Source organism: Andrographis paniculata, unplaced genomic scaffold (assembly GCF_009805555.1).
Source record: "Andrographis paniculata isolate CXL003 unplaced genomic scaffold, ASM980555v1 Contig57END, whole genome shotgun sequence".
Lineage (NCBI taxonomy): Eukaryota > Viridiplantae > Streptophyta > Magnoliopsida > Lamiales > Acanthaceae > Andrographis > Andrographis paniculata.
In genome coordinates, this window is record NW_026137592.1 from 4847462 (window position 1) to 4862046 (window position 14585).

At 35.2% G+C, this 14585-nt stretch overlaps 2 protein-coding genes across 2 annotated transcripts; both read left to right on the forward strand.

Moving 5' to 3' along the window:
- The first annotated feature begins 1265 nt into the window (after window positions 1-1265).
- LOC127257347 (diacylglycerol O-acyltransferase 2) lies at window positions 1266-8962 on the forward strand. The gene is made up of 9 exons (XM_051283730.1): window positions 1266-1605; window positions 1700-1774; window positions 1869-1954; window positions 2546-2652; window positions 3220-3375; window positions 3728-3814; window positions 4590-4687; window positions 6599-6686; window positions 8729-8962. The coding sequence occupies exons 1-9, from the start codon at window positions 1397-1399 to the stop codon at window positions 8828-8830; spliced, it is 1008 nt and encodes a 335-aa protein (XP_051139687.1). The 5' UTR covers window positions 1266-1396; the 3' UTR covers window positions 8831-8962.
- A 1733-nt stretch (window positions 8963-10695) lies between these two features.
- On the forward strand, window positions 10696-11848 carry LOC127257304 (uncharacterized). The gene is made up of 2 exons (XM_051283680.1): window positions 10696-11338; window positions 11659-11848. The coding sequence occupies exons 1-2, from the start codon at window positions 10696-10698 to the stop codon at window positions 11670-11672; spliced, it is 657 nt and encodes a 218-aa protein (XP_051139637.1). The 3' UTR covers window positions 11673-11848.
- Window positions 11849-14585: the final 2737 nt, after the last annotated feature.

Below are 14585 nucleotides of genomic sequence, written 5' to 3' on the forward strand. Positions count from 1 at the left end.
TATTGGCATACGGCACAGCTACTGACACTGTTGATGAATATCTTCGTCTTGGAGAGAGCACCACAAGGGCATGTTTGAAGAAATTTGTTGAAGGGATATGTTCTCTATTTGGTGAGGAATACCCGTGACGACCAAATTCTGCTGATATACAACGATTATTATTTGTTGCAGAGACACGTGGCTTTCCAGGCATGCTAGGAAGTATTGATTGTATGCACTGGGAATGGAAAAATTGTCCGGCTGCTTGGAAAGGGCAATTCGAACGTAGAGATCTTGGCAAACCTACAGTTATATTGGAAGCTGTAGCGTCATACGATCTATGGATTTGACATGCATTTTTTGGCATGTCAGGTACATGCAATGACATTAATGTACTTGATCGATCTCCGGTATTCGATGACGTTTTGAATGGGAGAGCTCAAGAAGTTAACTTTGTTATCAACGGTCATCAATATAATATGGCATATTATCTTACTGATGGAATTTACCCTCCGTGGGCAACTTTTGTTCAATTAATTCGTCTGCCTCAAGGTTATAAAACACAACTATTTGCGCAACATCAAGAAGCGGTTCGAAAAGATGTGGAGCGTGCCTTTGGTGTATTACAAGCTCGGTTTGCCTTCATTAAAACTCCATCACTTATTTGAGATATTAATTTATTAGGTAAAATAATGAAAGCATGCATCATATTGCATAATATGATTGTAGAAGATGAAAGAGACATTTACATGCATTATTACGATACATCTCAATTTGGTCATACAACAATACGAGACATGCAACTATGGAGCAATACCTACAAAATAGAATGCGACTCCGAGCTAGGAAAACACACCATCAACTCAAAGCGGATTTAGTTGAACACATTTGGGATAAGTTTGGTCAATCGGGTATTTAATTTATTTGAAAATCTATTATAATATTATGTATTTTTTTATTAAATTTGAGTTTTAACTTTAATTATTATACAAGTGTGAAATTATTATTTTTATTTATTTTATTTATAATTTTATTTTATAAATATATAAAATATTTAATGATGTGGAAAAAATAGAGTTTTTAAAAGATTCTTTTACGTGAATATAAAATATGATTGAAGTTTTTCTTGTTGACGTGGAAGAGAGAGAAGCTGTGACGCAAAAAAAAAGAATAGGAAGAAACCTGTATGAGTTTATGCATTGCGCTGCCCTAATAAAGGCTGCTTCCAGACTTCCGAGGCATAGCACGTGTGGGTGCCGTTCTTCTAGGTGGCACGTGCGGGCGTCCGTGTCAATGTCCACGATGTGGATGTGTGACGGTACTCTCTAGAAGCATCGCAGTTTCTCAATTCCTCTCCTCTCCTCTGCCTGCTGATTCGCGCATTTTCCTTACTCTCTACCGATTTCTCTGCTGCTCCATGGCGTCGGAGACCAATGGGGATTCCGCGCAGAGGAGACCGCGGCAGAACGAAGCCGCTAGGCTGCCGACGCCGGCGGAATTCAGGGGCACTCGAGGATCTCATATCCATACCTTTTTCGCGATGTCCTTGTGGCTTGGTTCGGTCCATCTAATTGCTTCCATCGTCCTTGCTTCCTTCGTTTTCTTATCTTTCTACAAAGCAGCCGGGTGCGTTGCGTGCTCCTTCCATGCCGTGTTGCATTTGTGCACTTCTGCGATGATATTTTGTTTTGATATACTTTCTTCTGGTGGTTTTGTTCAGAGTTTTCGTGTTGCTTCTGATATTAATGGTGATTCCGATTGATGAGCGGAGCAAATGGGGTCGGAAGTTAGCTAGGTGAGCTGCTGGATGCTCCTTTTACTGTGTGAAATCCATTGATTGTCATGGACCAGTTTTTGCTATAATAATTTGTACGTGATTTATCGATCAGGTATATATGTAAGCACGTGGTTGGTTATTTCCCAGTGACATTGTATGTGGAGGACATCAAAGCCTTTGATCCTAATGAGGCCTATGGTATTACTGGTTTATTGTACTCTTAATGTTTCTTTTGTTTGAATATTTGTTTCATTTCAGTTTTGGGACGCTCTTATCGTAAGCTATTCAAAGCCATAATTTTAAGTTTCTTTTAAATTTAGTATTCTGAAGATTGATTACATTTTGTGGATTAGTATCATTAAGCATATGAGATAAAATTTGTAGGATCATCTCATCTAACCTAGGATTTGAACCATGGACAAGTAATTTTGATTTCACGTGTTTGGGATTTTGAGTAGTCATATAGTTACCAGAATATCATTGACCAAACCAAAACAAAACAATTTCCTGACTCATAAGGAACAGGCTTGTAATGATGATGTTCGTCAAGAAGAATCATGGCAGGTATGTAAGCACATCACGTATCAGGATCTTTGAAGGGCATAACTGCATTTCTTTTGTATTATTTTTCATTCTCGTTTAGCATTTGGGTTAGACTGCTATATGCTTTTGCGGATGCCATGAACTAGTGGAGCTAGAATAGTTTCTTGCAGATTTTGGCTAGTTTATGTGGAGTCGTCTCTAATCAGTTCTTTGTTGGTTTCTGATATTTGGCATTCTTCTTTGCAGTATTTGGTTATGAGCCACACTCAGTTTGGCCCCTTGGAGTTGTTGCTCTTGCTGATCTTACCGGTTTCATGCCCCTCCCAAAAATCAAAGTTCTTGCAAGCACTGCTGTAAGAATCACACACTAACGAATGCATGCTATCAGGGACGGAACCAGGATTTGACGAAAGGGGCGGGGGGGTCTAACTTTAAAATTTTTTGAAATAATACAATTTATTTGTTATTAGATAATTTTATTTTTCAACATGTAATATTTTAAAAGCCGTGCAAAATAACAAACTACAACAACATCAACTATACATATTGCAATATTTATTTTCATATTGCTTGAAATCAATAAGAATTTTTTTTAATAGAAGAAAATTTTACTTTAAATATATTTAAATATATATTTTTTTTTATTATTTAAAATTCAATACCCAAACAAACACATCTTATATAAAAATTTAGTACATTTTTAGTTTCTTCAATTTTTCTTTTTATACATGTATAAATATTATATATATATCTTAAAATTAAAAAAAAAAAATAAAATAAAGGGGTGGGGTAGGGGGAGGGGGGGCTCCCCTTGGCCCTACCTAGGTCCGCCCCTGCATGCTATGAACTTGAAATTGTTGGATGCTTGGCCCACCCCTTGTAAACATGTGGTATTTAGGAGCCTTTCATTGATTGGTCAGGTGTTCTACACTCCTTTCATGAGACATTTATGGACGTGGTTGGGACTTTCACCCGCCTCAAGGAAAAATTTTACTTCTCTTCTTGAATCTGGTTATAGCTGCATTGTAGTTCCAGGTGGAGTTCAGGAGGCCATCTACATGGAGCATGACTCTGAGGTTGTTTTGTCTTTACCAACTCAGTAAATGTTCTCTTAGAATGGAATCTAATAGTGCAAAAGCATTGGTTGATCATAGAATTTTTCATATTCCTTCCGTATCCTTCCAAAGTTGCTTTTCAAATACATGCTATAATTGTCTCTGCTGTAACATACTGATATGTTGAATGATTTCTGTAGTAAACTGTTAGGTTAGTATAAATCTAGATAGAATTCTATCTAGATTTATACTAACCTAACATAATCATTAGCTATGTTCTCTTTGAGTTTTGGTTTTTGTACTATACAACCTCACTATTCTCTGTTGTTCACTTACTTTTTGATGGCAATTCTTTCTCTTCTTTAACAAGCAGGTTGCCTTTCTGCAAAAGAGGAGAGGATTTGTGCGTATTGCCATGGAAACAGGCAAGCCTCTGGTTCCTGTGTTCTGCTATGGTCAGGTCTGATCTTTTTCATTAACTGGCAGGTTGTTTAGTACTCCAGTAAAAATTTTCTGTGCTCATTGTTAAGTTATGTTTCTGGAATATATCTAACATTTAAAAGGAAAGTGTGCTATCCTGAAGGGGGATCTCTTTGTTTCATTTTTACTATAACCTAAACAAATCTGGTGTATTTTCATTTATGTATAGTTTCTGGTGTCATGCATGAGGCTGTTGGGGCACTATCTTTGGTCTGTGCTGCATGCCCATCCCTAATATTTTAAACATTAGTCTCTGCTCCCATATTTGTAACTTTGACGGTTTATTTTTCAGGACCTGTTTGTAGCCTACCATGTGTAGTAAGACTAGGATTTTGTATGTAATACCTGAAAGTTCAGACCTCAATATAAGGGATAGGAGTCTTTTACCTACAGAAGTAAATTATGATTGCACAATTTAACAGCCTCTGCTTTCGTCTAGCAATTTCATTGCTGGGAACACTTGCAGAAGGATTATCCCTATCCATGTAATAATTGAAAATGTGGCCAAGAATTGAAAAGTGAAGCAGCAAAATATTGGATTCGGAGTAAAAATTGACTTGAGAGCAGTACTTGCACATTTTGCTTTACAATTCCTGTTTTGTAAAATTCACATTTCGTTTCAGTTTATAGTTTATGTTACTGATTTCTTATTGAAATAGCTTACAAGATAGTAAATATATAATCTTGATATGATTTTCTATTCTCCTTTTTAAAGATTTTCTTATTTATTGTTGGCTGTTTCACATATTCTGCAGTCTCATGTGTACAAGTGGTGGAAGCCTAGCTGGAAACTCTACAGGGATTTCTCTAGAGCTATAAAGTTTGCACCAATCATTTTTGGGGGTGTACTAGGGTAAGGTTCTAGCTCATAAGACTACTACTGCCTTTTGACTTTTTGTTACTGCATCAATATTGTAGTGCTTGAATGTTCTGAACAGTGTTAGGCGGGAAAAAGGTGAATTAAACTATAGGTTTTAGTTTGTCTATATTGAAATCTAGAAAGATAAAAAAAAAAATGTAGGAGGGTGCTTTAGGACCAGCAGCATAGACCATTCATTCTCACATTCTTAGAGGTCTTTTTAAGTCTATGTTTCCTGATAGTTGATCGCTGATTTGTCTTTCCGTTATCATCTCATTTCCATGTGATGTAAGGACAGTTTAAGAGATACATGCTAAACACACGTATTTATGTCATCATGTGTGACGCGACTAACAGTATCAGGAGATTATTGCTGTTGTTTATTTATTTTTTAAAATTAAATGGGACAGTTTGCTTTGCTCCAAGGCTGCCTAGAGAAAAAAAAATCAAAACTAAAATTAATCATATTCATCGCTGTAAAAGGCATGCCATGTGCAACGAGCCATCCATACAGACAAGATGGGGGTCCTTGGCACCCTTGAATGGCATAATGTCGTGTGCCACAGGGTTCTAGTTTTATTTATTATTTATTTATCTATTATTTTTTTAATATTCCAATCCAACCCACTCGAACATTTTAGCCTAAAAATTGACTCCCGGCTTCTCTCCTGCTTACTTTTCCATGTGTGCTGCTTCTGTTTCTGCTTCCAATCCTCTACTTCAATCTCACCCACTCTGCTCCTCCTGTCCTCCACTCTTGTCCACTGTGTTCTGCTTGATTCATTTTATATTCAATTATTGTTTGTAATACTATGTAATGTTTTTTACTTTTTTAGAATTCAACTAAGTATGTCACAGTTGAAAGAATTTTGTGTATAGTATACTTCTTAATTTTAATAATAACCACAACATACAATGTAAATTTTGTAAGAAGACTTTCAAAATTGATATCACGAGATTTAAATATCTTGTGGGAGGATAACTGCCGCCTTGCAAACTCTATATTGATTGCACACACACACACACATATATATACATATATATTTGCATATTAATTATATATCCATACTTATGGTGCATGCCACACCATGTGCCAATACTGTTTTGGAACTGAGATGATTGTATTGGCATTACTGCCCCAGTACAGCAATACTGACTAAAATTACTACGCGAACAGTTAATTCTCTCAGAGCAAGCTTGAGATTAAAGAGTACTTGATCTTTTACTTATCTTGGCAAGCTCTACCCTGTCACACTATAAGCACAACCCGAATTTAAGAAATTAAAACTCTAGAATGATTTAATGCACTACCTGTGCATATAGGGAGAACCTTCAGCGTAAATACTTGCGAAGAAGGCAAAAAGGTAGGTCATCCATCAGGTAATAAACTTAGCAGAATCTTTGGATCTGAATTATACACAACATATCTATTGTAGTTTGCCTATAACATTGTAATGCATCCGCTGCAGATTAAATCTATGTGGATATGTGGTCTATGGCACTTCAAAGCTAAGTGTTAATAAGCTATATCATAACTGCAGAACTTCATAGTTAGTTTGTGAGATTATCTTGTCACTTATTTTGCATTTAGCTAAATTTGCTAAGTTTTTCTGCAAAGATCGTTACTGCTTTTAATAAACCCTTTGGTTCTTTATTCCTGCTCAGAATTCTCAGTTAATTCACTTTGAAGTTCGTTGCTGGGCTGTCATTTCTGACATTTCTGCGTGACTGCTTTATGCAATTTTTATTAGTTTTTTTTCTCTTATCAATACTCGTATGGTTTTGCCCTACCGTTCATCATTTTCCCTTGATTTAATATACATTGTCGGCAAAAGATTTAAGAAATTACCTTTTTGATTATGATACTTACATAGGTTTAATCTTTGAAGTTCGGTTTCTTTTCAGTTCACCAATACCGTTCAACCGTCCAATGCATGTGGTGGTCGGTCAACCAATTATGGTTAAAAAAAATTCGCAACCTACTGCAGAAGAGGTAATTTTTAAAGCTCTCTTTAATGACTGGTTTTTCACCTGGTCAAATATTATGATGTTCATTCCGATATGCTTTATACAATGATGGGAAGAAGATTAATAAGATAATCCAATTATGCCATGGAAAGATTCTTCTAGACCTCGAGGACTATTAGAAGAAATTCCTTCAACAAGTACCCATTTGGAACCTTTATTTATTTGTTTGATTCTTTGTTTTAATTTAGGGTTTGGGTAAGCATGTAGGAATGAAATTTATCGTAATAATAAATAAGTAAACTAAAATAAAATAAAACTAAAGCTATATTGTATTTTGATATATAATAATAAGCATATTTTTATTAAAGAATGACTATTGAATGAACAAAACAAAATATAAGCAGTTCTGAATAAATAATTTAGAAAATAATTGTATGTTTTCCTTTAAAATTCTAATTAATAATTAGAAAACGTATAAAATGAAATTTGTAATTAGTGCTTACTTTTTATATAAATATTTTATTATAATTAATAATATATAATACTCCCTTTGTCCCGTATCAATCTTAAACACACTTAACAAATATAAATTAATTTAATTAAATTTCTAACCTCTCAAGCATAGACTCACTCAAAATCCCTTTATTTCTCTCTTCAATTAAAAAATATTTTCACTTACTATTATATTAGCTTTTATTATCTACAAAATGATATTCATATTGTATATATTTGATTGAGATATAATGTTAAAAATATTTAAACATATTCTTAATTTTTTTAAATTATTAAATAATTAATCTTCATTATCTAAATAATTAATCTATACTGCTTAAATTTTTGTCTCCAAACAAAAAGTTTCATCTTTACTGGAACGAAGGGATTATTAAATATTGTTATATGGTTTTTAAAATATTAATCAACTGCTTATGAGAATAAGTACACTAATGGGTTAAGAATGGAATGACCATTTTAGTTTTTAGAAATTTGAATATTCCAGCTAAGAAATGGTACCAAGCATTGGAATAGCAACACAAGTATGGATTATGCTCATTCCATATTCCTATGTACCCACTGCTTATTATTGTTTTGACTTTTTTTGTATTGGGTGAAGTACTAGAAAAGGGTTATGAGGATTGTTCGGAGTTTGGCTGTTTTTAGTCTAGGCTTAAAAGATTAGTGACCTGCTTCTCATATGTAAAGCCTTTTTCTTAGGTTCTTAGGAAATGATGAATATTAATAGTGATTAGGATAGATTACGTTGTGAGAATTGAGAAGTACATATTAAATATCATATGGGGTGATTAAATAATGATTTAATGTTCAAAACCATTATGCTGATATCTAATTCATCATTATTTGTTCATGGTACTTGTATTTTTATAATTACCCAAGATGCATCCGACAGTATTTTTTTATTATAAAGAATTGTATCAATCAATTTTAGTGATCTCAATTATAAAAACTAATCTCATTATGCTAAATTAATAATTCAAATCGAGTTTTGGAGGTATCATGCTGTCTTTCATATTAAAACCTGCCTTAAGTATCACCTCCAGTTTTTCGTTAAAATGAATAACATTAAATATATTATTCTCCCAAAGTGCGTGTTGTTTACCTGCAAAATGTCTGTTGAAGTGATCAACTGTGATTTCTCCAATATTAACTATAAATGGATGTAATCCCCTTGTGCATTTTGTTTCTCATTTCATTGTTTTCTAAGAGGTCTCGAATTTACTGTCGTCATAATAATTCCGCAGATGTGACCCAAATTTGATGTTCCGAGAACCTATTTTGAACCCTTTAACGCCACCTCATTGAATCTCTTTTCTGCATTTTAGTATCATTGCCTAAAATATATTATTTCTTACGCTTCAGACATATATCTATCTCTCTATATATTAAATTCTTGTTAGGTCCCTTGGCTTGTTTCCAAGAGACACGTTCAACCGGGTCTGAACTAGATGCCAGATGATTTGTGACATGATTATTTCTTTGATGGCTGTCCTAAATATGCCATTCATTTATGTAGTCCGATCTGTTTTCCTATGAAATAATTATTATACACAGGTTGCTGAAGTCCATGCCCGGTTTGTGGAAGAGCTTCAAAATTTGTTTGAAAGACACAAAGAGAAAGCTGGATACACTGACATTGCACTGAGAATTCTGTAGCACATTGTTAACTAACTGCCAATGATCTGTAGTTTGTTGTAAATTTTACCTGTTTTTGGGTGTACTACGATTCTGGACCATATTTGTTTACACAATAATTTCGGAGAGACTTTGGTATTATTCAAATTTTTTTATAAATATTACATCAAATATATATATATATATATTTTCAAAATTTTATTTATATATTCATTGTTTCAGGGAACAAGAGCTTAGGTGGGTAACAGGAATAGGATAGTTTGTAGTTTTGTTTTGGTGATGCCTCTCTATGTTGTTATCTGTCTGATATTTATTTATTTATTTATAGTGAGTACATGGCTTGGCAAATAAATAAATTATGTATGTAATCAAGCAATGTGAATTTGCAGTTATAGCATATGCAAGAGAAGACATACATAGCATGAATGAATTGAAAACAAAATTGCAAATGCCAAGAATCACCGGAGGGCCCAATGATCGATCCATATTTTCATAATTTGTTTTACCCTTACTTTATTATGTGATTTCAGTTTCAATTGGTATTATCCATATTTATTTTGGTTCATTGACTCTATAATTTTGTATTTATAAGGTATTATTCCATAAAGCCCATCAATCTTGGACAACATTAATATCAGAACACTGATTCAAATTCAAAGAAAATTATAATTGGAATTGGATAAGTCTCTATTCGTGATAAAAGGATAAACTTTCTCCTCTTTACTTTTTCCATATATTATTTGTGTTTCTTGGTAATTAATTAAATAATCTTCCAATGTATTGTTGTTTATTTGTATTTTGTTGATGAATTTCTTAAAATTGTTTTTCGGTTTCATTAACTTTTTAATAAATTTATTGTAATATTTCATTTTATTTTTTATTTACCCAATTTTTATATTAAAATATTATAGTAATTTTTAGTCTCTGTGCACACAATATTATATTTTTTTTTGTTTGTTTTTATCATATTTGTTCGTTCCATTTTAAAATATCTATTTCCTATTATAGTAACATTACACTAATAAATATACCATTACATACGTACATGTACAAAAGACAAAAATATTAAAATTATTGTATATATTTCTGTCAAGATATTGAAAGAAATTATGGTAAAAAAAAGGAGGATGAATGCAGCGAAGGAATCAAAGAAAAGAAGAAACACAATAAGCTTATGATTGGACTGTGTGTATTCATTTGGGTTGTATATTCATTCTTTTATATTCTTAGGCCCACTTTATTTTCTTTCATTCTTGGGCTTAGTTTGTTTGTTAGAATGTTAGTGGAGGAAGCAATCGTACAGGGTTTAGGCTAGTAGCTGTATATATTCTTCTTTGTGATTCATTAATATAAGCAAGAGAAATACAATTCATCTTTCATCTCTCAATTTGCTCACTAGCTTCTGCTGCAACTATGACAACTAATTCAATCTTTGCTTATGCTACTACCCCTATAGCTCATCATTTAGTTCTTCCAGCTCTCAACATTTTAATTCCTCTGTTTCATCTCTTGTTCACCTGGAACTACCTCCATCTGATCATCTTGGTATGATCTTAACCACTACCCTGCTCACAGACTCCAACTATCTACTATGGAGTCGCAGTATCATGCGTGCACTGGCTGCTAAAGGGAAAGAAGGATTCATCATTGGATCTCTATCCAAACCCAATGAACCAACTGCTGCAACATTATGGAGAAGAACTAATAATATGATCCTTCAATGGATTTTGAATTCCATCTCACCACAACTAACAGATGCTTTTGGTTAGGGGAGTTCCAGCTATGAACTATGGGAAGTTCTAAAGGAGAGATATGGCCAGTGTAACGGGCCATTGATCTATCAGTTACAAAGAGAAATCTCTCATCTCTCTCAAAGCAATATGGGCATGGCAGCCTATTTCACTAAAATGAAGAAATTAAAGGATGAGCTGCGTTGTTTAGCTCCAATACCCGAAGAAAAAAGGGATATGGAGGAACTCATCAATAGACAAGATGTAATGGATCTTCTAATGGGATTAAATGATACCTATGATTCAGTAAGGAGTCAAATCCTAATGATGGACCCACTCCCTTCTCTCAACAAAACATATGCCATACTTATGAGTGTAGAGAAACAAGAAGAGATTCAAGGAGTGGTTCACAACTCCAACCCCATGGTCTTTATGAGTGCTCACAAGTTATCATCTAATGCCCTTGAAAGGAGAAAGATCGACAAGAAAGCTCTAATGTGTGATCACTACAAGCGAACAGGTCACACCAAGGAGACATGTTTTAAACTCCATGGATTACCTGAATGGTACAAAAGTGCTCAAGACAAGAAAAGAAAAGAGGTGAAAGGGACATATGGCAGCTTAGCATACACCAACACAACTCTTCAAATCTCTGATGAAGGAATAAGTTCTGCAACAGCACCAATGTCTATAACCTCAGACTCTCTCACAGAATTAATTCAAAGGGAGATTAAAAAGGCCTTTGAGAAAGCCAATACTCCTCTGGACCATCTCAATATGCTGGAAGTGGAACACTCAGGTATTGAATCCCTTAATATGACTGTTGATGTTGACATTAAGGATTCCTGGATTCTTGATTCAGGAGCAACCTGCCATGTGAGTAACAACATCGGTCACTTCATTCAATTAAATCCTTTAAGGAGACCAGCCAAGATATTCTTGCCAAATGGAACTATGCAGATGGAAACTCATACGGGCAACATTGTATTGAGTGACACCATCACTCTACACAATGTGTATCTTATTCCCAATTTCAAATACTGCCTCATATCTATTTACAAGTTGTGCCTTGACTCTAAATTAAATGTGACTTTCATGGCTGATTCTTGCATCCTACAGGACCTGAGAAGTAAAGTTGAAATTGGAAAACGAAAGCTCAGGGGACACCTTTACTGCTTGTCACCAGAGCCCTCCTTGAAACTACTGTCAGTCAATACGGATTTCCCATGGCACTACAGGCTTGGACATCCCTCAGAAAAAGTCATGCAACATCTAGATTGTGTAGGCAGGTCTGAATTCACCTGTAAGCCCTGTGACACCTGTCACTTTGCTAAACAAAAGAAGCTCCCTTTGATAGAAGTTTCTCTTATGTCTTATCTTGCTTTGACTTGCTGCATGTGGATATATGGGGTCCCTATACTCTTCCATCATCTAATGGTAGTAGATACTTTCTTACCATAGTTGATGATCATAGTAGAGCCACCTGGCACAATTTTTTCAATCTTCTTAAAATTGATTCAAAATCAGTTTACAGCTCAATTTAAGGCCGTACGTATTGATAATGGTACTGAATTCACTAGCCATACTTTCCAACAACTGCTGTCTGGGCAGGGGATTGTTCATCAAAAGTCATGTCCCTACAATCCCCAACAAAATGGAAGGGTTGAAAGAAAGCACCAACATTTGTTGACTCTCATGAGAGCTTTATTGTGCCATGCTGGACTGCCGACTTGGCTTTGGGGAGAGGCATTACTTACTGCCACATACATAATAAATTTGTTGCCAACACCAGTTCTTAATTGGAAATCTCCATACCAGGTTCTACACGGGACAGATCCCAAATTTGAACATCTAAGGGTGTTTGGATGTCTCTGCTATGCTGTGAATACCAATCCCAGTAGAACAAAGTTAGAAAGAAGGGCAGTAAAAGGCATTTTTGTAGGATATGAACAGGGGACAAAGGGCTACAAAGTTCTAAATCTTGAAACTCATAAGATTTTGGTGACAAGAGATGTTGTCTTTTATGAAGATGTTCTGCAAGGTGTGGTACCTAAAGACATCAACTATACCATGGCTCCTCAATCCAACACATTTCCAACTTCAGGGGATACTTCCCTTGAAACTCATTTAGGGAAAGAGCGAGTCTTACCCTCTTCAAATATTGGATCTTCAGAGCATGCAAATCCAACCGGAAGCAATTCAGAGAACTATGTTCACACTGAAGGAACTCCTAACTTTGACTCAATTCACTCAAGGGGTAGTGAAGAGTTACCTCTATGTGCTCCACCAGCGTTGCCATTAAGACCTCAGAGGAACATAAGAAAGCCGAGTTGGATGAAAGACTATGTGTGCTCATGTAAGCTGCCTCTCCCACGGGTTGAACTTGATGAACCACTCACTTATGCATATTCCTGGGTCCAAATCTTATCTCTTGGAAAGCTAAGAAACAAGCTACTGTAAGCATTTCCTCAACAGAAGCAGAATATAGAAGCATGAGCACTACAACTTGTGAGTTGTTATGGATTTCTTATTTGCTGAAAGCCTTAAGTATTGATGTGGTTCAACCATTTCCTTTGCATTGTGACAATCAATCGGCCTTGCACATTGCTCAAAATCCGGTCTTTCACGAGAGAACCAAGCACATAGAGATTGCATGTCATCTGGTCAGACACCATTACTTGACTGGATTCATCTCACCGGTCCATGTTGGAAGTAGGCACCAACTCGCTGACATCTTCACCAAAGCTCTTCCGGGACTTCTGTTTAATGATCTTCGCACCAAGCTCAGCATGGCTGCTCTTGGCTTGAGAGGAGGGTGTCAAGATATTGAAAGAAATTATGGTAAAGAAAAGGAGGATGAATGCAGCGAAGGAATCAAAGAAGAAGAAAAAACACAATAAGTTTATGATTGGGCTGTGTATTCATTTGGGTTGTATATTCATTCTTTTATATTCTTAGGCCCACTTTATTTTCTTTCATTCTTGGGCTTAGTTTGTTTGTTAGAATGTTAGTGGAGGAAGTAATCGTACAGGGAATCGTACAGGGTTTAGGCTAGTAGCTGTATATATTCTTCTTCGTGATTCATTAATATAAGCAAGAGAAATACAATTCATCTTCCTCTCTCAATTCTCTTAATTTCTATTAACCAATAAAATATTATTATTTTTCAGTTTATTAAAAAACCCAAAGGAATGAAGTATTAAATAAAGATAAATAAATGCATGATAAAATATAATTAAAAATAAATATTAGTAAAATGTTTTTCAGTGTAAATTAAACTTCATATGTTCCAATTTAAATACTACTATTTTTATCCGTTCCATTCTGAAGTATTTATTTTTTAGTTTTTTGGAGCGAAAAAGAAATTATAAAAAATTAAGATCCTACAAAAAGTGTTATGGCACTATCAGCCAGTAGAAGAAGTCTAAGCTCCTGCGGGGGAGTGTTCCACACTTTGGAAACACCATCTTCGAGAGTCGTTCCAAACTTCGCTAGCCAGTCCGCAATCGAGTTCCCCTTCCTAAGCACATGCTAAAGGCTATATACCTCAACTTCAACCAACAGTTTCTGGATTTCCTTGATTAAAGCCGGATGATGGTGTAGGTGCTCATCTGAAGACTTAAGCAATCTAATAGCCTCCATGCTATCGGAATAAATTTGGAGATCATGGATCTACAATGCCGCAGTAAAACTCAATCCTGTCCAGAGTGCCAGCAGCTCGCTGAATAGCACATATGGGGAGGAGCTCTTGTGTGCATGGCCTGAAATCCAAGACCCATCCATTATCCTAAGGCAGAAGCCATATCCAGCTGAGTCATTTGTGACACTCCAGTCACAATTTAACACATATTTCCTACTGTGATTCTCATCCCAAGAGACATATATGGACTGCCTAAGGCTTGAGGGAGTGTTCAATTTGTTCCATAGGGCATCAGTGATGGAAATCTTCCTTCCAATCAACTGGCTGGACTAGACTTCGCTATTGAACACTTGTGCATTTCTCTCCTTCCAAGCTACCCAAAATGCAGCAAGGAATCGTAGTCCGT

What these genes read in the sequence shown, in the direction of transcription:
- LOC127257347 (XM_051283730.1), top strand. Translation starts at nt 1,397, where the DNA reads ATGGCGTCGGAGACCAATGGGGATTCCGCGCAGAGGAGACCGCGGCAG. An exon ending in TCTTTCTACAAAGCAGCCGG is followed by an intron (nt 1,606 to 1,699) that starts GTGCGTTGCGTG and finishes GGTTTTGTTCAG; the next exon opens with AGTTTTCGTGTTGCTTCTGA. An exon ending in TGGGGTCGGAAGTTAGCTAG is followed by an intron (nt 1,775 to 1,868) that starts GTGAGCTGCTGG and finishes TTTATCGATCAG; the next exon opens with GTATATATGTAAGCACGTGG.
- LOC127257304 (XM_051283680.1), top strand. Translation starts at nt 10,696, where the DNA reads ATGGCAGCCTATTTCACTAAAATGAAGAAATTAAAGGATGAGCTGCGT.